Here is a 19,896-nt window from a genome sequence, read left to right as displayed (position 1 = left end):
GCAAAATTATACGGCGACCGTCACTCTGACCGATACAAAAAGTGACGCAAAAGCGGAAATGACGATGCAGGACTGGTAGTTTTGAAAATTGGTGTGGTTGGTGTGCCTGTTGACAACTTCATGAAACGATTCGATTAAGGTATGGTATATTAAAATGCGTAAAAGTTGTGCCCACTTGTATTTTCACCCCAGATACTTTAACTTAAGCGGCTAGCATATGCGAGCTGGTCCATTACGAACCGTTCATTGTGTTGTATTTTTGTAGTCGCTGACGTCTCGGATCGAACAATGTCAAAAATTCCCAGAGGTGAGCATAAACTATTTTCTTAAGTTGATTTTTATTGATTTTATTCAAAAACACTGACCAGTCGGGCATCATTCCACAGAGATCAAAAAAGGAGCTCATAGAAATGAGATGAAAGAAGCAGCAACTGCAGCTAATACTCACCAAAAAGAAAACATAACGCGGTAACAAATCTCTTTTTAATACACACTGTACCTCGATGGGAGGGAAATGATGCGTTCACGGCTGTTTGGAGGTTGCAAAACAGCATTTATGTCCATATATAAGTCGTACAATTGTGTATTGCAATGAGCTCAGATATGATTCAGATATTCATTTATAGCATCTTTTTTTTTTTGTTTTTTTTTTTCAGAAAAAATGTTGCCCATAAGGATTACAAAGGGTAAGCAGTACATTGCATTAATTTTCCGTTCATGCAATAGAATTCTTTTTTTAATCTGTCATCACACATTTGATTTCCTCAGGGTTTCAACATGGCATGACATGCAGGAGCAACTGAAGGAGCAAAATCAACAGTTGACGGCTGCCAATGAGCAACTGCAGAAAAACCTGTCAGAGACACAGGTAGAAAGATCAACTTTGACTCCATGCAAGGTGCTGCTGTGTACATGTTGATAGCCTAGTGTTGTTTTTAATACACAGCAAAGAGTAACTCATTTGGAGCAACAGTTTTCTGACCTTGGAAAGGAAAATTCCGTGTTGCAGAAAAACCTCAAGGACTGTCAGATACTCCTCGTGGCTACAAAAATAGACCTCGGTAAGTATACTGTATACAACATGCTCTGTTGTTTATTGCTTGTCGGAAATGAACAATCTCCTTGGTTATTAGTTTCAGGAGAAGTTTTTGGAGAAGCTGCACGTCAAGATGAAGAACAAAGAAAAGAAGTAATGGTATGTTCCATCTTTATGTTCATCTTCTTGTGATCCTTTTTCATTCAAAATCAATAACTTTGTGTCCTGTTCTAGAGCGTCTCCGCAGACGTGCTGAGGGAATTAAAGGATTTCAGTGACATGGCATCTCAGCAGCGATCTCGTCTACAGGTTGTTATTGTATTAGTATTGTGATTCTGACATTGATACTTATTGTTTTTACCTTGCTGTGTTTTGACATTGTGAATATCCCCTATTTTACACGTTTTGAAGGAAATCCAGACAACAATGACAAACCTGAGTGAAGCAAGGCAACATATGCTGCAAGAGAGAGAGACTTTTTCCCTGGAAGCTGCCGAAATGGAAAAAGCTCTAATGGAGGCAGAGGCTTTATTATTGTAAACCTGTAGAAATGACTCAACTGAAATGTGTGTGTGTGTAATGGCTCATAATATGACTTTAAATATTGTAATATCTTCAGTCTAAATAAAAACGTTATTTCTTCCGTTTTCGAATTATGCACTGAAATTATTGTGTGGGAATTATTTTCTTATTACACAATTGGTTGAAAATATTTGAAAACAACTACAAATACACCATGTAGTGGCTATTTGTCCTTCAAAAAATAAACGTAACTTAAACTATAATCAAAAGGCCACTGATGCACCACAGGTTTTGTTTTACGCAGGCTAAAGAGTCATTGTCCAAACAATTTTGTTCAGTTTCTTCTTATTTCTTTTTATTACCAAGCAAGCAAACAAACAAAAAAGGAACAAGGGCCTTGTCTCCTGTTGCCTCTCTTGCGCTGGTACAAAAACCATAGGCCCACCCCGGTGCATGCTGGTCCTGTGAGCACTGCCTACCTAAATATATTGCAGGTGCCCAGGGTGTTATCCAATGAAACAAACCCACAAATTAACTACTAATTAACCCCAACAAAAACCCTCGTGAGGAAAAGCGGTAGAAAATGAATGAATGAATGAAAATATGATAGATAAACAAATAAATAACTAACAAGAAAATATGATCAAGAAATCCAAACAAAACAACAACAACAAAAATAAATCAACAGATATTAGAAACCTAGGAACACCTACACACCATTTGTCGGAACCAATCTCAATTTTATAATTTTCCTGACCGAGACAATTGACAGCACCTAGCAGTTGCTTCCCCTTGTGACCTGTAGGTGGCAACATTGCACATAATGTTTGTGAACGTGTAGATAATTCAACGAAGAAGAACATTGCGGAAGAAGACTCGTCAGTTGTCCTTCAGACAGAATGGGCTAACGGTGTTGAGCTATAGTGAGTAAATACTGCCAGAAATGAATAATTATGATATTTGTATCTGTCTAAACAAAACACGAGTGACTAAACGACTGAAAGACAACGTTTTCACTCTTTGTAACTCGGCGCCACATGCTCGCGAAAATGATGTGCCAATCGTCTGTAGAAATACACTTATGTGTATAACTCTCCAAAGTAAGAAATAAATCGATTCATTCGTTCCGAATAACCAAAGAAACTACAGTGGCTTAAAAATTAAGAATTCTTAGTGATTTGACGTTGCACTGTAAAAAATATCGGAAAGGAACGTCAAATCTGACAAACTTTTAATGGAGGCTGGCCTTGTTTTTATTTGCAGGGTTGCTCAGTGTTGTAATAATTAATTTGCAAGGATATGCTGTTGATTTCGGTGATGTGATAATCAATCAGGTCTGCCTCAATCAGTAACAAAGATAGGAAAAGCGGTATATATGAATTAAAAGTATATTTTCTCCGTTTTTTAGAATATGGCTGCAGGTTGTGTGAGACTGGTCCTCTGTCATGCAGTGAAAACCGTGTACGGTGGCACTTTCGGATACAGGACAGCAACAGCGCGGACGCTCATCAGTAACGAAAAGACATTCATCTTTGCCAGCGCTCGGCGATGGTCTTCCTTGGACACAGAAGCGGACGATACAAATCCTGCACCACAGAAGAAAAAAAAGCAGGATCCTAGGGCCCGGACCACAATCTCCAGTGTTGGCCGTAAGATCCCGCATCGGGAGATCCGTGTGATCAGCGAGGCGGGAGAAAACTTAGGTGTCATGCACCGTGGAGATGTGATCCGACTGATGGATGAGAAAGGACTCAAACTGGTGCTCCTTGGTGAACATCAGGACCCTCCGGTCTATCGTCTGATGAGCGGCAGACAGATCCACGAAGAGCAGATGAAGATGTGGGAGAAACAGAAAACCAAAGCAGGTACAACGAGCCAAAATCATTCAGCTCCATTCTGATATGTTGGCAGGTCTTCATAAGCATACATAATAATAACAAACATTTTCATCAATAACCTTCTTGACAATCAAAACCATGTCTGATAACTTCAATATAAAATGTAACACATATAAAGCCGTTCTGGTTCTTCTCCGTACAGCTCCAGTGCAGGTCAAAGAGCTCAGCTTCTCATCTGGCATCGCTTCTCATGACCTGACAGTCAAACTGAAGCAAGTGGAGACCTGGTTGGAGAAGAAACACCATGTTAAGATAACACTACGCGTGGGACGCAACACACCTACAAGCAACCCGGTAAGGAAGAGAGCTCCAATTGTTTTTCCCTCCAGCTGTCTTCACCGGCAAATCTTATTTTCCACAGGATGATAATCTTCAGAAGATCGTGGAACAAATGGAAGTGATGGTGGGATTTGTTTCCAAGCCAAAAGTGATACGCGACGGTCAAGCGGCCATGTGTGTCCTCCGGCCACCTTCAGCAAAGGAACTATCAAAAAACCAAAAAGATCGGACTTCATTGCCACAGTCTGATAGCTCACAGCCTAACAAGGATGAGCTGTCACCTCCTGTCATAAAAGAGGAGTCTCTGCAACAGTGACACATGAGAAATAGAAATAAAACCTATTTGCAAGTCAATATTTGTGTTGGCATGAAACAAATATCATGCAGTAACATTAAAAAGAACCAATGAAGAGACTCGGTAAGTCCACTTGGGCCTTTACCTCAGTGGTAATGTGACTGTACTGTGACTTAAAGGGAATTTTGCCCAACGCCACAATCTCTGTGTGAGACATAAACACACGTCTTTCCAGCTAAACAGCTAAAAAAAAGACTTAGCTAACAATGCATGTAATGTGAAACACCAAGCTAACCAAGCTACAGCGACATTGTTATTATTATTCATTGTTATTAACGTTGTCACGGTGATGGAACTACATTACTGCCGCATTGACACTTAGCCACAGCACATCAGTGCCTCAGACTTGGAAAATGAAACCAGGAAAATGCAACAAAATGGTTGGCTGTGAAACACACAAGTGTATTCAAGAGTCAAATTGCTTGTTGAGTACGATAAATTTGTACATGTTGGCAAGTCTGCACTAACATTAAGTGTAGAGAAGCATTGCTTTAAGCCGAGCGGAGATACTCTGAGCGGGGGAAATGTGCGAATTCAGCAATTTTTACTCATGAAAATGTTGATTGAAAAGTACATTTCTAACTAAGAATTAGTTTTGTGTTATTTCGTGAGATGTGTGTGAGTGATGGGGAGAAAAGCTCAGAGAAGTCAAAAATAAAATTTTTTGCAGTCTTATATTCATGTCAATATGGTAGTGAATAATATAAGTTGCCTGACTGTTTGGCATGTTTCTTGGAAAAATGTTTTTAAACAACATCAAAGGCCAAAAAAAAATAATCACAGCTGTATATGTGAGTGACGGGAAGAAAAGCCCTGAGAAAAGTTGTGTGGCGCAAAATTACTGTTTACGCCGTACATTGTTCATATCTGATGTCATCTATTTATTCTCCACACTATTATTTATTATTATAAATTAAATTATAAATTAATAAATATATTAAATATTAATAAATAGAATAAAAATATTAAATAATAAATATAAATCTATCCATCCATCCATCCATCCATCCATCCATCCATCCATCCATCCATCCATCCATCCATCCATCCATCCATCCATCCATCCATCCATCCATCCATCCATCCATCTATCCATCTATCTATCTATCTATCTATCTATCTATCTATCTATCTATCTATCTATCTATCTATCTATCTATCTATCTATCTATCTATCTATCTATCTATCTATCTATCTATCTATCTATCTATCTATCTATCTATCAGGGTAGTTGATTAGAGAAAAAAACTATTGACACCGCCATGTATCCGGCCTTTATTCAACAATGATATGGTTTTTGGTAAAAATAAAGATCTAATTTGTCCTACAGATACATTCACGTGTCACAGATCAATATGTTTCCATGAAAGAGTCACTTCAACACGTTACCGACACCTCTCTAGAGCTTTCAACATTAGACACACCGTCTTCGGAACTTGCACATGCTCTGTCTGCACATTTAAAGGAACGAACCAAACCAAACAAATAAGAACCTCAGACATCCAACCACCTTAAGCCCCATCCACCCCCCTGAAAATATAAACTTTCCTAAACTGTAAAAAAAAAAATATAGGATAAGCAGCTTTAACTAGCATGCGTAAACAACATTTGTCAATAAGCCTCAAGTACTTTGTAGGAGGAAAAGGGTTTAACAAAGTGATAGTCCAGGTTGCCGCAGTGAGGGCATTGCTGGACGTTGCTGTACTCTGAGAAATACTGCATCCCCACACGGACATCCACCACTGGCTTCCCGCAGTGTTTACAGTTTAGACGAGCCTGGTGGCACACACACAGGGATGCGGGTCATATATGCTTTAGCGTGATGCTCAAACTGTATCGTTATATATTTGGTGTTTCTACCTGGCAACAGGGCGAAGCAGCCAGGATGTCGTAGGTGTACATGGTGCCTAGTTGGTGCCAGCTCCCATCCCAGCGGGACTTGCACTTGATGCATACGATCTTGTGGACACCTTCTAGACAATCCACACATACGGCATACAGGTGCATTAACCTTCCTGTTAGAGATGAAGACACATGATTAGCTGCTAAATGATAGCACATGTTGGATATTTATGCAAATTTCCCCACTGAGAGCCGAATAAAGGCATATCTTAATCTTAATCTTAATCTTAATCTTTACCAGCATATGTACTCCTCTTTCTCCTCGGTATCAAGAATTAAGAGTTGGACAATATCGGAAAATAACTCAGTAATATTGTGAGAAATTGTATATTATGTATATTGTATATTATGGGATTAAATTAAATGTTATGGGATTCATATTCATAATTACAATTTCTCCTCGGTATCAAGAATTAATAGTTGGACAATATCGGAAAATAACTCTTATTGTTAGAAATTGTATATTCATATTCATAATTACAAGATGGAAATTTACAAGAAGAAAGTTGAAATAGTTGGCAATTAAAAAAAACATGATAATGGAAAAAACAGCTGTAATTTTACAAGAATAAAGTCAAAATATTAAGAGAAAAGTCATATTCTAACGAGGAATAAGAACTTTGTCATTTTAGTAGTATAGTATTCAGATATTAAAGAAAAAATATGTTCATTCTGAAAAGTCTGATAATTACCGTACAAAAATATGATTCGGTCGATATCTGTATTTTATTTTATCTCTATCTTTTTTCCCAATGATGAAAACCGATATTTAAAAAATGCTGCATACAACAGATATGTTTTGGTATCGGTTGATATCGGTATCAAGAACTGAGAGTTGGACAATATCGGCATATCGGTTTTCAGCAAAAATAGCCAATATCGGGCATCCTTAGTCATAAATATAAGAAACTCAACAAAATAAAAAATTTTTGGAACGTTAGACGGCACGGCGGTCGAGTGGTTAGCGCGCAGCCCTCACAGCTAGGAGACCAGGGTTCAATTCCACCCTCGGCCATCTCTGTGTGGAGTTTGCATGTTCTCCCCGTGCATGCGTGGGTTTTCTCCGGGTACTCCGGTTTCCTCCCACATTCCAAAAACATGCTAGGCTAATTGGCCACTCCAAATTGTCCATAGGTATGAATGTGAGTGTGAATGGTTGTTTGTCTATATGTGCCCTGTGATTAGCTGGCCACCAGTCCAGGGTGTACCCGGCCTCTCGCCTGAAGACAGCTGGGATAGGCTCCAGCATCCCCCGCGACCCTCGTGAGGAAAAAGCGGTAGAAAATGAATGAATGTACTCCTCTTGCATTTCATACTTTTATCTTTCATCTAATAATCACAGCAGTCATTTTTATCGCAAATGTTGATCTGAAATCACAGGATTTTTTATGGGTATATTAATGGCAAAAATGACTCAACATGCTGTACTATACCGTGTGTAAAAGTATATCTCATACTTTTATCTTTCATCTAATAATCACAACAGTCATTTTTATCGCAAATGTTGATCTGAAATCACAGGACTTTTTTATGGGTGTATTAATGACAAAAATGACTCAACATGCTGTACTATACCTTGTGTACATTACGGCTTGAATATGTATTTTAGTAACGAGGCACAATGAGGGGTTTTCCTGGCTGGATTCGTCATGTTTTACAGATTTAATTTCCTAAGGTGTTTTCCATGTAGACTACACACGAGTCTTTAAATAACATCCATGCTGTCAAAGCACATCTCAATCAAGCCCAGTCAAACCATTTCTCTCCAGAAAACGGGACAAAAAGAATGCAAAGCATAATTCATGATCCTTTCATGCTTATGCATATTTAGGCATCATACATATCAAAGCGTGGGGTCCAACACATCAAAGAAGCATATGCAAGAGTAGGGGCTAATTCGCAAAGAAGGCTGGTCTCTGCAAAAAAAAAAAAAAGTGATAATAGGCTGCAGCATGGGTGGGAAATGGGGGAGGTTTAAAGAGTGTCATCAACTTGCATTATGCGCTGTTTTTAATGATTAAACCTTACATCATATTGCATTTGTATGTGGCTTCTTTCATTTGACAACTTCTAGTACAAATAATACAAATAATAATAATGATTCCGGTGCATCTTTTCACCAATGCTCCAAAACACTCATTTTCCCTTTCTCTTTTCTCTCCATTGGATCCAGACCTTCGTCATTCATGGTCTTTCTCCAGCATACTTGGCTGAATTGTAAATGGCTGGAACCAATCTGGGGGTCACTCTTATACTGCCTTTGCCCCCAAGCTTTGGAACTCCCTTCCACCTGCTATCACGGTCTGTTAAGGGTGCTATCAGTTTTTAATGTCATTTAACAGAATGATCTTATTTGTAATGATATTGAAAGCAATCCATGCATTCATTAGCTCCAATAGCTCATTGGTCTAGCTCTAAGTTTTAGGGTCCAAACCTTTTCCACAGAGGGCCACTGTGATATTTTGAAAAGCAACACATGTAGGTAAATATGCGAAGAAGTCTTTGCTCTTTCTTCAAAATATGTACACTTTTCTAGAATAATGTGTGTACATTTTATATTTTAATTTTATTCCCATAAATTTTGAACTTTTTCCCCCAATCTAACGTTCCATTCATTCATTCATTCATTCATTCATTCATTTTCTACCGCTTTTCCTCACAAGGGTTGCAGGGGTGCTGGAGCCTATCCCAGCTGTCTTCACGCGAGAGGCGGGGTACACCCTGGACTGGTCGCCAGCCAATCACAGGGCACATATAGACAAACAACCATTCACACTCGCATACCGATATCAACCGATACCGAAACATATCTGTTGTATGCAGCATTTTTTAAATATCGTTTTTCACCATCTGGAAAAAATATACAGATAAGCATGTTTTTTTTAATTGCCAACTATTTCAACTTTCTTCTTGTAAATTTCCATCTTGTAATTATGAATATGAATCCCATAACATTTAATTTAATGCCATAATATACAATGTACATAATATACTATTTCTCACAATATTACAGAGTTATTTTAAAATAGCTTTTTTCTTAAATATTTCAACTTTATGCAATTAAACTTTTGATATTTTTAATATTTTGACTGTATTCATGTAAAATTACTGTTTGTGCTGCAATTTGGACCCCCCTGGTATAACTGTCTTTAAATGATAGATTATTGAGAAAGAGGCTGCATGCCGGTCTAGTGGTTAGCATGCAGGCCTCACAGCTAGAAGACCCGAGTTCAATTCCACCCTCGGCCATCTCTGTGTGGTTTGCATGTTCTCCCCGTGCATGCGTGGGTTTTCTCCGGGTACTCCAGTTTCCTCCCACATTCCAAAAACATGCTAGGTTAATTGGCGACTCCAAATTGTCCATAGGTATGAATGTGAGTGTGAATGGTTGTTTGTCTATATGTGCCCTGTGATTGGCTGGCCACCAGTCCAGGGTTTACCACACCTCTCGCCCAAAGACAGCTGGGATAGGCTCCAGCATCCCTTGTGAGGATAAGCGGTAGAAAATGAATGAATGACTAAATTATTGAGAAAGATCAGAATTCCTATTTTTCCCTCATTATCCTTTATTATCCTGGTATTTTATCATGCAAATGTTGACAGTTATGTTGTTGTTATCAGTGCTTGGCAACGTGCAAATGAAACCAAAGCATCCCACATGATGCAATGAACCAGGTCTAACCTTGCAGGTGGCACGGAACATCATACTCGATCTCATCGTGGCGTGAGGGGCTGAGAAACATCGTGCCGTCCACGAGCGGAAATTGCTCAAACACTGGCAGCGCCCGGTGGCACAGCGCACAGTTGACCACGTTCCTCTGGCTGGCAGTGAGGGTGGACAGGATGAACCTACAAGACAAGAGTGGGGACTTTTCACAACTGATTCTCTGCTTGTAGAGAAGGTGACTTCCTTTTTTGTGGTCACGCTAAACCAGATACCATACTTCCTGTTTGACTTAGTCGTCGTGTCTTGGAAGCAAAACACGTGCTATTTGTACATCAGATTATGTATATGCTGGAATTCATTCTAACATCTGCAATGGAATAAAAACAGTATCTTCAAATATGCTAAGACTTTCTACAAGATGTTGGATTGTGTTTGAAGGAATTTTTGTCCATTCATCAAGAATAATCATTTGTGAGGTCAGAAGTGACTGATCTTATTCTGTAAATTCCAAAGGTGTTTGATAGGGTTGAAGTAGCATTGTTGGTATGCCTGGTATGCTTCAAATCCTGATTATTTTGGTTATGTATATAATAATGAAATATTGTTCAACTGTGCTGTCTTTCACACCTACAGATGTCCAACTGATGTCCTCCTCCATCTGGCCTTCATCTGGCACATACACACAAACGACTTCACAGATTTTATGTGACCACCAACCGGCATGGGGGCGGCACGTGGCTTTTCTCCGGGTACTCCGGTTTCATGCTAGCTTCATTGTCCATAGGTATGAATGTGAGTGTGAATGGTTGTTTGTCTATATGGCGACCAGGGTGTACCCCACCTCTCGTCTGAAGACAGCTAGGATAGGCTCCAGCACCCCCCGCGACCCTCGTGAGGAAAAAGCGGTAGAAAATGAATGAATGAATGAATGTACTCCTCTTGCATTTCATACTTTTATCTTTCATCTAATAATCACAGCAGTCAATTTCATCGCAAATGTTGATCTGAAATCACAGGACTTTTTTATGGGTGTATTAATGACAAAAATGACTCAACATGCTGAACTATACCATGTGTTTTAGTAATGAGGCACAATTAGGGGTTTTCCTCCCACATTCCAAAAACATGCTAGGTTAATTGGTGACTCCAAATTGTCCATAGGTATGAATGTGAGTGTGAATGGTTGTTTGTCTATATGTGCCCTGTGATTGGCTGGCAACCAGTCCAGGGTGTACCCCGCCTCTCGCCTGAAGACAGTTGGGATAGGTTCCAGCACCCCCCGCGACCCTCGTGAGGAAAAGCGGTAGAAAATTAATGAATGAATGAATGAATCAACCGCCATGGCCATTGTCCTACCTGCGTAGTTCTTCTCCCTGGCCTGCCTGGGCGTCGTCCTCCATGCGAACATGGTAGGTGTTTAGTTTATGGCGAGGGATGTGAGTGAGAAGTTCAGAGAGGTCCAGCCTCCTTAGGAACTGCATGGGCTGAGGAAGAGCACCGTCACCCACACTCCCCGAGGCGAGCCGGTGATGCAGCGGGAGGGTAAAGGCCATGGGCAGGGGTAGAACGGCTGCAGGGTCGAGCTGAGGAATGCCGCCAGAACCTCTGCTGAGGGCTCCCCCGACTAAAAGGTGCTTGCGCTGCGTGTCCATGTGGACTGCAGATTTGAGGAACTCTCCTAATTGACGGGAGCCCCGGAAAGCTGCTCCACCTCCACCAGGTCCGAGTACAGATGTTGGTGAGAAGGAGAAACCAGATGGAGGAGACTGTCCTGGGGAGTCACACGGAGACTTGAGAGGAGGCCCCAAAGAAAAGAGTCCTCCCGTTGCTCCTCTTTCAACAGAGTTCTGGCGCTCCATTGATTGTCTCCTTGGTAGCTCCTGACTCGAGGCTCTGTGTGCTGTTTTACCCGATCCCACTACTGGCTTACTTTTCCTCGGCTCCTCCAAAAACCCGTCCGCGGAAGCTGCGGAAGCTCCTCCGCAGGCCCCCATGCGGCCAGTGCTCCTCTCAGATGGCTTCTTCTTTCTTTCGTCCTGCATGCGTTTCACCTGATACCAGTCTGTGTCTTTCTTCAGGTGACCCTGCCCGCAACGGCAGGAACAGAATCTGAAAGCCAAGTCATATCCCTTCTTGGTCCACATGTTCTGCCGGCATTGTTTCTCATTCCAAGAGCGTGCGCGGCCAATGCAGTTGAACTGCACCAGAATGGAACTCTCCCATTCGTAGAAACACTGCAGATGCATCCAGTTACCGTGAGGACACAGCTCATTGTTGCAGAGCACCCGCTGGTAGTCATCCTTCTCCAGGTCAATGGCACAGCCCAAGCTGCAGCCCAGGGGGGTCGCACACTGGACCTCTGAAGAACCAAAGACAAGTAAAGATCAGAGATTGAGAGTGCGGTACATTACATGTTTTTTGTTGTGGGAGAAAACACGGTCGTTTCGCACGCTCGTAGTTGCTGGCTTGCGACTAGAACGTTCCTGCTGTAACGTGATGGTTCTTCCCACAAATATGCCATATGCTTCTGTCGAATGACAAATCCTAACACATGCACATTCAATCCTGCTTTTACACAACATCCAAATCCCTTCATGAAGAATCTCAATTACAAGCAAATGAGTTCTAAAAATAACAAGATTTTTCCGCCAAAAAATAGACCAAACAACCCAAGACTGTGAACGGCTTCCACTGAAGCTGTGCCAACATTCTAGTCTGTTGGTGAAAAAAACAAGCAAACACGTAAACGATTACTTTGTTCTGTAGGAATATCCTGAACCAGTTGCTCAAGGTTCTAATTTCAATTGATTGGACTGAATTAAGGGCGGTCTAGTGGTTAGAGCGCAGACCTCACAGCTAGGAGACTAGGGTTCAATTCCACCCTCGGCCATCTCTGTGTGGAGTTTGCATGTTCTCCCTGTGTTCTCCGGGTACTCCGGTTTCCTCCCACATGTCTGCCCACATGGTTAATGCTAGTTAATGCTAGGTTAATGCTAGGTTAATTGGCGACTCCAAATTGTCCATAAGTATGAATGTGAGTGTGAATGGTTGTTTGTCTATATGTGCCCTGTGATTGGCTGGCCACCAGTCCAGGGTGTATCCGGCCTCTCGCCTGAAGACAGCTGGGATAGGCTCCAGCACCCCCGCAACCCTTGTGAGGAAAAGCAGTAGAAAATGAATGAATGGACTGAATTAAGGGCGGCACGGCGGTATAGTGATTAGCGCGCAGACCTCACAGCTAGGAGACCAGGGTTCAATTCCACCCTCGGCCATCTCTGTGTGGAGTTTGCATGTTCTCCCCGTGCATGCGTGGGTTTTCTCCGGGTACTCCGGTTTCCTCCCACATTCCAAAAACATGCTAGGTTAATTGGCCACTCCAAATTGTCCATAGGTATGAATGTGAGTGTGAATGGTTGTTTGTCTATATGTGCCCTGTGATTGGCTGGCCACCAGTCCAGGGTGTACCCGGCCTCTCGCCCGAAGACAGCTGGGATAGGCTCCAGCACCCCTTGTGAGGAAAAAGCGGTATTGAATGAATGGACTGAATTATTATTACTATTACTATTATGATTTAATCGCACAATGGGTACACATGTGACATTTGTGGTAGTATAGTTTGCGATTGATAAGAAATACATATTTTTCAGTTACATTTGTTCCAAAGGGTCAGAAAAACCCAATAAATGTTTTCCCATAAGAAATAATGTAAATCCAATGCATTTGTTCCAGACCCCCCCCACAACACACACACAGGCCGGAATCTGTCCATAGTGACCCAGCTTTAAAGACCCCTGATGTATGTATAGTGAAGACTGATATGAGTTAGATTACGAATACATCCGCATGAAGTTATTAGTGTGTAATAAGGAGTACCAGTGCATTGGTGTCCTATAAGCCACAAAGAAGAGGAGTGCATATGAGTGCGTGGGCAGACATGTCACTTGCAATCCACGCAATAACATAAGCACAGACTTCAGTTCAATCTATGGTAGTAAATCTTCATTCCAAACTCTGATCATATTTTGGGCAATTTTAGATATTTGTCATTCCAGTGCAGCATATCACATCACCACGGCTAAAATGCTGGATTAAGAAAATAGCAACAGTAGGTTTTCTTTTCGGCAATTATTAAATAGAAAGAGACCTCATCTGCAACAATGTTTGGTTCAATTTCACACCAGGCCTCCAATTGCGTCAAGTCGCTGAGCCTACATTTGCAGATTATCTGCAAAGTCATAAAAATAGCATTATTTCCAATGGAAGTTTTGAACGGCTCGTTTCCAGTGCAGCAACAGAAAGCCGAACAGGAGCAGAGCCGTTTGCAACATCGTTGTGTGTGCAGGCATGTCAAAGAATGTCCCACAGCGGCACAGGCACAGCAAGGGAGGCAGCATCACCAAACTTGTACATCTGTGTCCTGTTTCCTCTCTTACCACTCGAACGCTCGTTCCCGGGTGCAGCAGCGGCAGCAGCAGCCGCCGCGGCCGCGCCTCCGATTGCGGCCGCACAGGCTCCATTTTCCTGCTCATCTCCGCTACTGTTGGTGCGTTTGCTCTTCTTCCCCTTGTTGCTCTTCTGGTTGGGCATTTTTTTTGTGACACGATTCGAATGTTATTTTCGACCGCTTAACACCAACGACTGCTGACAACGTAGTCGGACATTTCTGTGGACTCCATTTCTGCAATGCTAATCTCGATTGTTTCTGTGAATCACAGACGTATTGTTGTTGTTGTTCTAGTTGTTGTTTTTAAGTCTCTTCTGTGTACGATAGGCCTACGGTTGTGCGGCTCTGACAGCAGCACTTATTAAGCTTCTATAACCTTTAGGAGAGAAGGCGTGTCCCTCTCTTGTTTTCATTCCTGCTCTGTCGTCTTCTCCAAACCCCGTGACGTCAGAGGACCCCCGGCATTGGCCTACGGCGACTCGTGCCGCGTTCAAATGCCCTGGGAAAGGTGGAAGTTTCATCGCCTTTGAAACGCCAGTCAGAAAAAAACAGCGTCGGTGTACTTCACTGGCGGTATGTTTGTGAAACGATTAAGTACGAAGAATTACGACGCAGTAATGTCAATGTAATTTAAAAAAAGTCAATAAATGAATACATTTGATCATATAGCAATACTTTTGTTACATTACCATAATACAAAAAACATGATTGGCTGACAATTTAGCTCTGAGCCAATTGATACAGTTCATCCCACTTTTGATTATTTAATGGCTTTATATTTAGATGTATTCACTGGCATTCATAATGAATTGAATATTTAATGATACATAATCCTATTGATCAAATATAAAGGACATGGAATTATTAAAAACTTCATGAATATATAAATTCACCACAAAATAAACATATTGGGAGTGAACAAGTAACTACATTACTGTAGTAACATTTAATACAATTTAAGTAATAATTTCATTATTTCACATTTTTTATTTTGTTTGTTTTATATTTAATATTTATATTTAATTTATATTTCTCTGTATGGAGTTTGCATGTTCTTCCTGTGTATGCGTGGGTTTTTTTCATTTTTTCAGTGTACTCCGGTTTCCTCCCACATTCCAAAAACATGCTAGGTTAATTGACCACTCCAAATTGTCCATAGGTATGAATGTGAGTGTGAATGGTTGTTTGTCTATATGTGCCTTGTGATTGGCTGGCGACGAGTCCAGGGTGTACCCCGCCTCTCGCCCGAAGACAGCTGGGATAGGCTCCAGCACCCCGCAACCCTCATGAGTGGTAGAAAATGAATGACTGAATGGTTATTTTTAGCCTTATGCTAAAGCTGTTTGAAAATTAACTGTATCAACCAGTTGAAGTATTTGTGATTTTAGAAATAAGGAGTTAGTATGCTCTCTATAGGCGGCTTTATGAATTATCCTTACTGACCTTTTTTGCAGTACATTTTAGCGAGTGAAGATTGCTTTTATGTGGGAGGAAACTGATTTGTGGCAATATGTATTTCCCAAGACTCGAATTGTAATTTAAGGGTGTGTTTCTTCTCATATTTTCATAAATGCAGCAAATGACAATACTGCATGTCCCGTGTTAACCATCCAAAAAGAAAACATGTAGAAAAGCGTCAAAAGAGTCAAGAGTGAAGATTGTATTTATTGGACTGTAGACATGTGTTATTGCCAATATAAAAAACAGTCATAACACAAACCAAATGCAGGAGTTAATTGTGCACCAGTTCACAGACATGGCACAGAAGTGTAAACAGCGTGAGGTATTGGTGCTGTTCTGTCAAAAAGGTTCTCCTGTTCTTGATAAAATATCCACGTGTCATTTCTTTTAAGAAAGGAGCAAAACACAAGCGTGTCCAAAAGATGGTGTCAGCAGCCAGATCAAGCAGAATCCTTCTCAATCATTCTTTGTTTTCCACTAACAAACATGAATTATCAAGCGATAACGGACATCTCCGATCATCCACACTTGTTATTACAATACAGCCCATTCAAAATACAGTTTAACAGTTCAAATTGCACAAGTACGACAACTGTTGGGCGGATGCTGTTTGAAGAAAAACCAAAAGGCATGTTGTTTCATGCAAAAAAAATAAGATCCGCCTGTGCTGACGTGACAGCAGTGATGTGCATGCGTCTTACCCAACTTACAGGCAGGGCATCCCCAATGATTTGGTCTTTCCGACCATGTTTTCATAATGGGGTATCAAAGTAAAGCAATCGTGCCTGATCTGGAAGTATCGTTAAACATACAGTACAAAATAAACAGCAGTAAATGAACCAATTGATCATTCATTTGTCAAGCGTATTTGGTTGATTTGGTCCTGAGAAGAAGTACAAACATTTGGCACCACTCCCCTTTCGAATTATACCCTCACTTTACCAGAAAAATGCACTCTAAAAACTATGTCCATTATAAAGTTTGTCCTAAGGTATTACAAAGACAGGTTTTGGAGTTTTGCTTGGCAAGAAAAAAAAAACATGTGTATAAAAAGATGGGATAAAAAAAGAATGCAAAAAGTTGCTCAACGTCCTGATAGAAAAGTTAAGAGGCAGTACAGCGGACTCATATAAAGTAGTTAGTTAATAATATGCTTAGTAGCATAAATCCAGCTCTAACTTTGTGTACACCTCTTTAAAAAAAAAGTAGAATAAATGATTGGGTGAGGAAATTTTGCTGAACTTTCAGAAGTGAAAAAGTTTGTATGACTTATGAGTTAGCACCCCATGCTAAATAAGTCACAATAGCTCTTAGCACCGTAGTTGTTTTTCACTATATTGTTGAAATTCAACATGATCAAAGGTTTAAAGGGGACCTATTATGCTTTTCTGACCTATAAATGTAATTAGAATGTTGTATTATGGTGTTAAACCATGCCAAAGTTTCAGAAAAAAAGTTTGGGATGGCTCAAAACGCTCAGTTTCAAAAGGCGTGGTAAAACTGTTCCTTTGTGATGTCACAGAGTGGCATACTTCCTTATATAATTAATAGTTCGGAAGCACTTTGAGCATGTGACCAATCACAGTGGAGCGGGCATCTATAGGAAACCACAAGAGGTCGAAAAATGAGCATAATAGGTCCCCTTGAAGTTAATTTCAGACGGTTTTGTTTGAGGGCTGTGTCGTTGGTGGATGTCAAATATAGCCCTTAAACTTCTTCTCAAATACAAACTTGTTTTGTTTGGCACTGGATTGAAATTAATTTTAAATAAAAAAAAAATGCCATCTGAAGTTGAGCTCCAGCTGTTTCTAATCTTGTTGTCTGAGGCACCTATCCAGACAGAAGCGCCACGCCACCTGCTGGCAACTGCAGACTTCCTCTTACAGGAGAATGATGTCGACATTGTCATGGACACCCTGAAGAAGCAACTCGTTCTGGAAGGTGACGACCTTCCTCTTCTTGGCGGCCCTCAGGGTGCCCACCAACGCCTCAAAGATGTTGGCACAGCGGTCGTCTTGAAACAGCACTCCAAACTTAACGCATGTTTGACCTTCTGCATCTGGAATAAATATAGAAAATTATTTTTTTCCCCCACCAGGGATGCAAGCATACTAATGTACCACATTTTCTCACATAATGATACTACTAAGTATTTCCGTATTTCCATAATGCCTCATATTAACTCTCTAACAAGATCTCAGTGTATAGACTGGTCATATATCTCATCTCGTTTTATATTATCTACATACTGTATTATATATAACTCTGGGAAAAACTGTTGATTTTTGTTAATACTTGGGTTGTTTATATTGTTTATTTTTCTATATTGTGTATTGTGTACTGCTTAACTGACTCTGTACTCTTGCTGCTGTGCAATACAAATTTCCCCACTGAGGGACGAATAAAGGCATATCTTAATCTTACCATGCGTTACTGAACATATATAGTACATAGCATCTGCAAAGCTATTATTTGAGTATAATTTATGGCTAAAAGGACTTCCAGTTCCCATGATGCTTAAGAACTGAACTCAGACATACAACGTGCCCGGTCATTAGCGTAATGCAAATGTGCAATATTTCCATCACTGCCTCTGTTACTACCTCAAACATATTTATTTATTTAACAACCTTAACAACCGACTTTACTCATCTGTACACACCAGTCATTATTTGCACTACGATCCATTTATCATTGCACTAAAATTAATATATCTGCAATATGTCTGCTCCTGCATATGCTCCTGTGCAATACTATGTGTATATTTTGGATATCTTGTATATATCTTGTTAAATTGTCTTTTTTACTCTGCTTTTGTATACTTTTTTTTTTAACTTGACTACTGCACTGAAAAGGAGAAGCTCTCCAATCTCGTTGTACATCTTGTATAATGACAATAAAGTCAGATTCAGAAGGAAGTGAATTGGTGTAGTTAAGTCTGACTTTAAGGCTGACTTTATTCATGTACTCTGTACTTGAAGTAGTCAACAAAGCTATGTTTAAGGTTTATTTGGACTTGTGGAATAAACCGACTTGAGAACAGACCGGTCATGCCAAAGCAAGACCAGGAAAACAAATAATCCCATAATGCCACAATCCACAATAAGAGCCTGGACTCACTTTTGCTGCCAAGTCTCTCAATCTCCTGCACCAGCAAGTCTATTTCATGTTGCACATTCATTGTTCCTGGGAAAAAGAGTCATAAAAATAAACAGGTAATTCTTAAAGCAAATTGGCTTGATTTACAAGTATTAATAATTCTATCAAAATTGTTGTATATACAGTTAGCAATAATAATATAACAATAATAATATAATACATTCAAATAAATTAAAGACACAGTGCGATTTAAAGGAACAAGCTACAACACAACCATGTCCGACTGCAGTGAATGCGGAAGTGGGTGATTAGCGTTACCGGCTAGCCATCACCAAGCAAAAAGATTCTCTCTTTTATTCAGCCAACTGTGGTGAACTCTTATCGTTATTATGTTTCAGTTGATAATCCATGGCCCAATATGTTTGGATGAGCTTTCGAAATCGACATGAGCACACCGTTTTAGAAGGCCGTGGTAATGCTGTCTACTTAAAATGTAACTTGTGATCTGCTTGCAATGGAGGGTGGAGTCCTGGCTGTGAAAACGGATGGGAAGTGCGGTGCCAAAATTGTTGAAAGATCATTCAAACAACAGACACTACACGTATGTGATATTTACTGAGCTACTTTAATTTTCTTACCTGAAATTATGCGATGGTTGGCTTTCCGACGAATACAATGCGGCACCGGCTGTGAGCTACTAATAATGCTGCGTTTGTGGTAATCGTAATCTCGAAGTACATGTCTGTAAAACGCCAAATGATATGGTGTCAGCGATATGACAACTCACTCTGGGAATACAATCAAGGACATATATAACATGATATATATTTTGTATAAAAAATATACATTAAAGTTGTCACAAATGTTGTTTGTCTTTATTTTTCATTTAAACTGCCATTACTTGTCAAATTTCCTGAATTTGAAGGCAACATCGAGCATCTGACGTCACGTTCAATGCACCGCTGAGTACGCTTTTTTTCAATTGAAATCTACGAATTACAACAATATTATATTTTAACACCTTTTTAATTTAAATCTACGAATTACAACAATGTAACATTTTAAATAAGTACCAACAATTGTAAACAGGCGCCGAGAACACTTTAACAATCCTAATTATTTGGAAATGACAGTGTTAATGGTCGAATAAAATGTGTGTGTAGTAAACAGTGTGCACCTATACAATATGGTTCCTGTGATGCCTTTTTAAAACTATATTTAAAACATAAGCT

General features: G+C 40.2%; 4 protein-coding genes across 7 annotated transcripts; 2 read left to right on the top strand and 2 right to left on the bottom strand.

The window, feature by feature from the left end:
• The first annotated feature begins 32 nt into the window (after nucleotides 1-32).
• Nucleotides 33-1,683, top strand: knstrn (kinetochore localized astrin (SPAG5) binding protein). The gene is made up of 9 exons (XM_058057703.1): nucleotides 33-139; nucleotides 266-307; nucleotides 387-468; nucleotides 657-686; nucleotides 769-868; nucleotides 947-1,061; nucleotides 1,134-1,195; nucleotides 1,271-1,345; nucleotides 1,448-1,683. Exons 2-9 carry the CDS (start codon nucleotides 289-291, stop codon nucleotides 1,574-1,576), a joined length of 612 nt encoding a protein of 203 aa, XP_057913686.1. The 5' UTR covers nucleotides 33-139; nucleotides 266-288; the 3' UTR covers nucleotides 1,577-1,683.
• A 644-nt stretch (nucleotides 1,684-2,327) lies between these two features.
• On the top strand, nucleotides 2,328-5,371 carry mtif3 (mitochondrial translational initiation factor 3). Of its 3 annotated transcripts, none has more exons than XM_058057874.1 (4): nucleotides 2,328-2,481; nucleotides 2,967-3,423; nucleotides 3,599-3,750; nucleotides 3,818-5,369. In XM_058057874.1, the coding sequence occupies exons 2-4, from the start codon at nucleotides 2,970-2,972 to the stop codon at nucleotides 4,049-4,051; spliced, it is 840 nt and encodes a 279-aa protein (XP_057913857.1). In that variant the 5' UTR covers nucleotides 2,328-2,481; nucleotides 2,967-2,969; the 3' UTR covers nucleotides 4,052-5,369. The 3 variants fall into 3 exon arrangements, with proteins under 3 accessions (XP_057913857.1, XP_057913858.1, XP_057913859.1); XM_058057875.1 differs by lacking the exon at nucleotides 2,328-2,481 and adding an exon at nucleotides 2,498-2,658 and having other exon boundaries at nucleotides 3,818-5,371; XM_058057876.1 differs by lacking the exon at nucleotides 2,328-2,481 and adding an exon at nucleotides 2,813-2,892 and having other exon boundaries at nucleotides 3,818-5,371.
• On the bottom strand, nucleotides 5,158-14,556 carry heca (hdc homolog, cell cycle regulator). Of its 2 annotated transcripts, none has more exons than XM_058057865.1 (5): nucleotides 14,094-14,556; nucleotides 11,017-12,019; nucleotides 9,676-9,842; nucleotides 5,952-6,064; nucleotides 5,158-5,867 (listed from the first exon to the last, which is right to left on the bottom strand). In XM_058057865.1, exons 1-5 carry the CDS (start codon nucleotides 14,245-14,247, stop codon nucleotides 5,703-5,705), a joined length of 1,602 nt encoding a protein of 533 aa, XP_057913848.1. In that variant the 5' UTR covers nucleotides 14,248-14,556; the 3' UTR covers nucleotides 5,158-5,702. The 2 variants fall into 2 exon arrangements, with proteins under 2 accessions (XP_057913848.1, XP_057913847.1); XM_058057864.1 differs by having other exon boundaries at nucleotides 5,160-5,867; nucleotides 5,952-6,106.
• A 1,193-nt stretch (nucleotides 14,557-15,749) lies between these two features.
• Nucleotides 15,750-19,405, bottom strand: abracl (ABRA C-terminal like). The gene is made up of 3 exons (XM_058057881.1): nucleotides 19,303-19,405; nucleotides 18,686-18,751; nucleotides 15,750-17,624 (listed from the first exon to the last, which is right to left on the bottom strand). The coding sequence occupies exons 2-3, from the start codon at nucleotides 18,744-18,746 to the stop codon at nucleotides 17,446-17,448; spliced, it is 240 nt and encodes a 79-aa protein (XP_057913864.1). The 5' UTR covers nucleotides 18,747-18,751; nucleotides 19,303-19,405; the 3' UTR covers nucleotides 15,750-17,445.
• Nucleotides 19,406-19,896: the final 491 nt, after the last annotated feature.

This window comes from Doryrhamphus excisus, chromosome 19 (genome assembly GCF_030265055.1).
Source record: "Doryrhamphus excisus isolate RoL2022-K1 chromosome 19, RoL_Dexc_1.0, whole genome shotgun sequence".
NCBI lineage: Eukaryota > Metazoa > Chordata > Actinopteri > Syngnathiformes > Syngnathidae > Doryrhamphus > Doryrhamphus excisus.
Note: the sequence above shows the minus strand (reverse complement) of the source record. Positions and strands in the feature narration are given on the sequence as shown.

Coding starts and splice junctions, on each gene's coding strand:
- knstrn (XM_058057703.1), top strand. Junction 869..946: donor AAAACCTGTCAGAGACACAG/GTAGAAAGATCA, acceptor TTTAATACACAG/CAAAGAGTAACTCATTTGGA. Junction 1,062..1,133: donor GGCTACAAAAATAGACCTCG/GTAAGTATACTG, acceptor CTTGGTTATTAG/TTTCAGGAGAAGTTTTTGGA.
- mtif3 (XM_058057875.1), top strand. CDS start 2,970: ATGGCTGCAGGTTGTGTGAGACTGGTCCTCTGTCATGCAGTGAAAACC. Junction 3,424..3,598: donor GAAACAGAAAACCAAAGCAG/GTACAACGAGCC, acceptor TTCTCCGTACAG/CTCCAGTGCAGGTCAAAGAG. Junction 3,751..3,817: donor ACACACCTACAAGCAACCCG/GTAAGGAAGAGA, acceptor TATTTTCCACAG/GATGATAATCTTCAGAAGAT.
- heca (XM_058057864.1), bottom strand. CDS start 14,247: ATGCCCAACCAGAAGAGCAACAAGGGGAAGAAGAGCAAACGCACCAAC. Junction 9,843..11,016: donor CAGGGAGAAGAACTACGCAG/GTAGGACAATGG, acceptor CTTGTCTTGTAG/GTTCATCCTGTCCACCCTCA. Junction 6,107..9,675: donor TGTTCCGTGCCACCTGCAAG/GTTAGACCTGGT, acceptor CATCTCTAACAG/GAAGGTTAATGCACCTGTAT.
- abracl (XM_058057881.1), bottom strand. CDS start 18,746: ATGAATGTGCAACATGAAATAGACTTGCTGGTGCAGGAGATTGAGAGA. Junction 17,625..18,685: donor TGAGAGACTTGGCAGCAAAA/GTGAGTCCAGGC, acceptor TATTTATTCCAG/ATGCAGAAGGTCAAACATGC.